The following is a 6,482-nucleotide window of genomic DNA, read 5'->3' as shown; positions in this document are numbered from 1 at the left end:
TGAACAGACTGCATTTTAGTTATAATCTTTGAATTAGTGGAAATTGAAACCATCTCTTCAATTAACCCTGCTGAATCTAAGTGGAGAAAGAATCTATAAATTAACTTTAGTTTGATAAAAAGATAACAATTTTAATCAGTGTTGACAAAATATATTATTTCATTATTAATATTTTAATTTTAAAGCATAATTAATTTTATATAATATCTAATCAATGCTTTAGAATACGCATCCTCATGTTGAGGATGAACACGCATCCTTCAGTGGGCCCCAACATTCTTCGAAGAGATTTTCATCGCCTTGAATGAAGAAGGCCTTCAACACCTGTACATGAATTGGTGATTTAGTTTCAATCATTCATTTTCAATTCCAAGTTGCTTACCACTGGAAGTTCCTTGCAGAAGATGACCTCCACTGATATGGCAGTGAACATGGAGACACATTTTTCCTTTCATTTTTCCGCAAAGATGAAAATATAGTTGCAAAGGAAAAGGCTGACTGAAATGGCAAGGAACAATCCTTTTATACTCTAATAATATAATCACTCATTGGACATTTTTTATTAGAAATAACAGAATCAACTATTAAAACAATGAGCTTCTACTTTTCTGCTGAAATAAAAGTAAACTTGTTTTATCCAACATGATAAAATTTAAAGCCCAAATTAGGTCAAGAAATTTATTTTGACAGCTCTATATTTTATTTTTCAAATTTTTTTTTATATCACATCAATCATCATATTTACTATTTTTCTCTTCTATTTTAAAAATACATTACAATTAAGTTCTCTAATATTGTAAAAGTTTGAAATAATTAAAATTTTAAATGAAATTTGTTTAGAATATCACAAGAATAATGCAAATGAATAAATAATAAAATAAATTATAATTTCATATTCATAACATAAATATGTTTTCTAACTTTTTGTAATAAAAATATGAATTATTAATAAGATGGAACGATACTGATTCTTTTAAAAATATTTATTAATAATTAAATAGTAAAAAATACAATTATGTTTTATTGATTTACTTATTAATATTTCAGATGATCAAATTGTTATTGAATTATTTATTACAAAAAAAAAATCCTAGTTATTGGTAATTATTTATTAATAATATTTTTATTGTTTATTTTCTTCTATTATTGTAATATTATCTTAAAATTTTAATCGTCTAAAAGTGAATATTCCCACTTTTTTACTATCCAAAATGTATTCAATTGCAGTGTATGAAAATAGAAACGAGTTTGTATAATTTTTAGAAATAAAAAAGAACTTTATGTATTAAACCAAAATATGAAAAGGGTATTTTTGTCAATTTCAAAAAATGAATTTGAGTTTATCATATTTATAAAATAGAAAAAATTTGTGTATGATTTACAAATTTAAGGAGGCTTAGTTTGTGTAAAAGTACAAAATAAAAGTGATTTAAAAGTAGTTTATTTTATATATATATATATATTTTATGGACAAACATTGAAAAATCATAGAATATATACCTGAGAGTTGTTTATGGTGTGGGAGATGGCAAGAGTGATTTTAGAGGTGATATCACAATGGGTTAGCGTGTAAGTCCTTGGAAGATCTGCAGGGTGTTTCATTTCGCTCACTCCTAAGAATAAAACCTTCAACTTTGATGCTTCAAAGATAGCTGGCCCGAACAACCTTGCAACCTGATCCAACCACACCCACGTAGGTGACAAAAACAAAAACAACATTAACCATTGTTCATTCACAGCACATTCTCTAGTCTCTCCCTAATGTACTTCATTTCTAATTAAAACGGGAGGAAAAGATGACGTACAGGGACAACTGTTTGGTTTTTCTTTCTATGCGTAGAAGGAGAGACATGGTGCCCCAAAAGTGAAAGCTTAAACTTAGAGGGAACGAAAGCAGTTGTTAGAGTAGACATGTTTGATCATCCAAAGTCCAAATAATATGCTGTGGTCCTTCAAAGATGGAATGGTTACTTTGAAGACACCAGAGAAGAGTCTCTAAGCTTGTTGGTGCTACTTTGAAGACACCAAAGAAGAGTCTCACGCGTCAGCTACAATTGCAAAGCGTAAAATGGTAGAGCCACGTTGGAGTGTTTTATAGACGCGTGTAGTAGTGTCTTAACCTTTCCCCAATGATTCCGAATCTCGTTGCCTGTAAATTAGGTATCTCTTTAATTACGTCATTTGAAAGAAACAAAATACAATCAAGCATTTTTAATTAATATTTATTATTTTTATAATATTTAATAAATTTTAGTTAATAATAAAGAGTGTGTTAAAAAATATATACCATTAATATTCTTAATTTAAAAATATTCAACCTATTCACTTTAAAATTTTAAAAATTAAGATTATAATATATTTAAAATTAATTAAAAATATATTTTCCTTATCATAATATTCTCAAAGGTGAAGTAAAAATATATAGTTTTGTTTGTTTCTTTTAAAAATAATTCCTATAATTTTTTTGTTCACTAATGGTAACGGATCGATAAGCTTATTTGTTCTAGCTTTTATAAATATCTTAATAATTTTATCTTTTTATATAAATTCTCCGAATTATTAAATAAAATAATATTAAAGATATTTTATATTTTTCAGATAATATATGAATATACTTTATTTAATACTTGTTTCGAATAATATCATTTTAATGTTTTAGATATCCCTTGGTGTGGTCCATTCGATGAGTATCCCTGAAATTTATTTTGCAAATTGTAAGGAGAAGGTCTTGTGGTCTCCTCGTCGCCGTAGGTGCAAGCAAATACACACAATTTGCATGCCTCCCATGTGCACCAAATCACCAACCGCTTTGTCCTTTTTAAAATATAAAGGATTTTTTTTTAAAATTTAATTAATACTTTTTTTAAGATAAATTATAAAATTAATTTTTTTAAAACTAATTTTTTGTCTGAATGAATATCGCCGCGTGATAAAAGTTTCATTAATAACAAAAGATTATTATTGTTTTTTAAATAAGAAATGCCACCAAAACTGTGAAATAATTTGCCATAAAATTGGTAAAACTAAATCAAAGTTTTGTCATGAGTAAAACAAAATATACAGAAAGATAATACGTACCAATGTTGCAAAAGTATCACCATAGGAAGTGCAATAGTCAACAAAATTTGAAAAAATAAAATAAAATTAAAATAATCAGCTGAGAAGCTTTTGAACACATGACAACATAGTTCGTGTATCACACAACTGTTTCGTTACAACAGTAACAAACTTTGTTGGTTTGATGATACATACCTAAGTAAACAGTAACCTTCTGCGTCCTTTTTTCTCTCCTCTTTCCCTCCTCTCTCTTTTTCATCATCCTGATATTCAATGTTATTTTTCTCTTTATTTATTTATTTATTTTTAAGATTTGTGAAGCACAGAGCTGATTTATGATAATTTTTGTCAATTTTTAAGAATTTATTTAAATTATTAATCATTTTATATATATACTTTTAGATGTTATTTTTGTTTATTATTTTAATTTAAAAAAATAAAAATCTAATTTTATAATTTGTTAACTATCGTATGTTAATAATTACGTGACTTTTTTTTTTGTGAATGTCAATGTTAGAAAGTGTATTATAGCAAAGATTATTAACAAATTTAAATTTTTAAAATTTAATTTAGATTGTATTTATATTTAAGAAATTTATTAAATTAAAAAATAGGTTGTAATATAGTTTATTAATATGTAATTTGTATAATGTTGTAAAAGGTTGTTAGAAAAATTAGAATTTATTGATATATATACATATTGCATAATTTTATTAGTATAGTGTTAAAAATTACTTAATAGTAAAATTATAGGGGGTTAAAAAAATTGTATAACAACAATTAATTATATTTAGTTTAATTGTATTAATTTCTATTGACAGAAATTTATAATTTATTATGCATCGTATGTAAATTTTAAATGTTATTATTTAAGAATAATTTATATTAATAGATTTGTTAATAATTTTATTTTTTAATTAAGATGATGTAGTATTTTTTTGTATGTAAAGTATGTAGACTGATATTTGTATTAATATGATGTTAAAAATAAATATTTTTAAATTAGATAATTATTTGTACGTAATGTATGTATACATCATTTGTTTTATTAATTTTAATATCAAATAAAATATTCATTAAATATATTTTTTAAACAAAAAAAGTAGGAGATATAATTTTTAACTTAAAAATATAAATTTATATGATAAATTTATTTGTATGTCGAGAATATTTGATATAATTAATTGTAATGAAATAATTTATTTATTTTTTGTTAATAATAAAAGAATTTATTTATATGTAAGATAAGTAAATATATAAATTATCACAACCTAAGTTGATATTTGTATAATAATTATGTTAAAAAATTCAATAATAATTTGTATGTAATTTATGTAAATATAAAAATTATTTTAAGTAAGTTGATATTTGTATTAATTATTATGTTAAAAATTTAATTTTTTTAACTAAGATGTAATAATAATTTGTATGTATATATAAATTTTTGTAATTTATTTTAATATCAAATAATTTTTTTATATAACTTAATAACAGTTCTATTAGTTTGTTATTGATATGCACTTTAGTACAATTAATATTTTTATTTTTTATATCTTTAAAGTTGTGTAATGTTTAATATTTTCATTAATTAAAAAATATAAAATTAAGTTTTAAATAATTTTTTAATATTTTAAAATTTAATACTCACTTTATCTTAATCATTTTGTAATTTTCTTTGAAACTAATTTTTTATTTTTATATAAATTCTATCCTTATAATATACAATAATAACAATTCTACTTATAATATATTTTTACAAATAAAAAGCATTAATTCAACAAATTTTTAATTTAAATTCCAACAAAAATCTATTTATTTCCTAAATAAATATATTATTTACATATTTAATTTAAATTGAACTAACAATAATTAATTAACCTTGTTGTAGTATTTCAAAAATTCTTCTTCCAAAATTTTCAAATGATAAAAAGGATATACTTACATTAAATAACCAGAGAGTAAAAGAGAAATTGCAAAAGTTTGGCCACAGTTTTGACTATACACGTTACGAATCACATTTCCTATGGTGAAACATAGCCAATTGTTATTAAGTTTTGCACTTTTAACGACAAAACTTGCCAAATCATTCCACGTATCTTCACCCTGAATGTTTTCCGTGCTAATAGCAAAACTTTGTCTACTATTTTAATTTTTTTGCAAAAATTATACCTATTTGACACTTGAAAGTTGAAACAATCTTATAATTTTGCCTTATTTACGACAATACTTATTTAATAATAATAATAATAATAATAAATTTTGTTAAAAATATTAGTGAAATTTTCATCACGTGGTCAGATTCACCTTAATTTGAACAGAAAATTAGTTTAAAAAAAATATATTTAGTAATTTATTTTTAAAAAATTAATAATTAAATGAAAAAGGCAAATATAAAATGTGATGCTATAATTTTTTTTTTCATACAAAGAATACTCGTTTTTTAGTCCGAACGAGAGGAAGTGGAAAACAATAGTACGGCTTTTGCATATGACACAAAATATGAACCTACTCCCTAGCTCTCTTTAGCTTAATGGTTAAGCTATCAATGAGGAACAACAATTTTTAATCTATTATAAAATTATTTTACTTTTATTTAAAGTTTATCCATCACAGATTTCGGAATATAAAATTATATATTAAATTTAAATTCTTATTCTTAAATATGAATATATTTAATATTATTCAATTTTTATTGTGTCATAATTATTTTTTATATTAAGTATCTCACCTTTATTATTTGTATTTACTTGAATATAATATATATATATATATATATATATTATAAATATGACAATTTAATTTTAATTTAAAAATTGTCCTTTTTAATACTTTGTAATAATATGATGTACATTTACTTATATCATATCAATAATTATTTTAAAATCACAAGTGAAGTGACGTATCATGTTTAAAAATATCACACCACTAATAAATAATAATAGATTTAGTGTGGTACGTTTCCCAAGACTAAATTAGTATTTTATGACATTAATATGCATTAGTTTTCGAACAATACTATTCATAACATCAAATGAATTGGCTTTGGACACGCTAATATGGCTTTTGTCCTTTTGTTTTTATATATGCATAACATAACTCCCTGATAATTAGGCAAATATAAGTTTTCATGTATGTGCATTTTGCTGTAAATCAAATAATAGTGAGTGTAAAGAAAAAGCTGTAAGTCTGGTAAGCTCTTATACACCCAATTCCATATTGTTGGACACTCTACACTAACGTTCATCCACAAGACACGACCAAAGAGAAATCATTATATTACTTAAATAACAGCTAAACTACTTTGCTAGCATAAGCATTGGTTGAAGTATTGTTCCTAGATAAAGAACGAATTTCATTTTGAAAAACTAGACATCCTATTATTACAAACCAGTGAAATTGTTAGAAAGGATCAAGATTTCCAGTGT

At 23.2% G+C, this 6,482-nt stretch overlaps 1 protein-coding gene across 1 annotated transcript; it reads right to left on the bottom strand.

The window, feature by feature from the left end:
• Window positions 1-234: 234 nt before the first annotated feature.
• LOC113851144 (protein STAY-GREEN 1, chloroplastic-like) lies at window positions 235-2,007 on the bottom strand. The gene is made up of 4 exons (XM_027481623.1): window positions 1,806-2,007; window positions 1,501-1,674; window positions 383-448; window positions 235-324 (listed from the first exon to the last, which is right to left on the bottom strand). The coding sequence occupies exons 1-4, from the start codon at window positions 1,911-1,913 to the stop codon at window positions 235-237; spliced, it is 438 nt and encodes a 145-aa protein (XP_027337424.1). The 5' UTR covers window positions 1,914-2,007.
• Window positions 2,008-6,482: the final 4,475 nt, after the last annotated feature.

Source organism: Abrus precatorius, unplaced genomic scaffold (genome assembly GCF_003935025.1).
Source record: "Abrus precatorius isolate BTA unplaced genomic scaffold, Abrus_2018 Scaffold9, whole genome shotgun sequence".
Lineage (NCBI taxonomy): Eukaryota > Viridiplantae > Streptophyta > Magnoliopsida > Fabales > Fabaceae > Abrus > Abrus precatorius.
Note: the sequence above shows the minus strand (reverse complement) of the source record. Positions and strands in the feature narration are given on the sequence as shown.

Excerpts from the sequence above, each read along its gene's own strand:
- LOC113851144 (XM_027481623.1), bottom strand. The coding sequence starts at position 1,913 with ATGTCTACTCTAACAACTGCTTTCGTTCCCTCTAAGTTTAAGCTTTCA. Across the intron at positions 449-1,500 it reads ACACCATAAACAACTCTCAG|GAAAAATGTGTCTCCATGTT; the intron begins GTATATATTCTA and ends GAAAAATGAAAG. Across the intron at positions 325-382 it reads TCTGCAAGGAACTTCCAGTG|GTGTTGAAGGCCTTCTTCAT; the intron begins GTAAGCAACTTG and ends ATTCATGTACAG.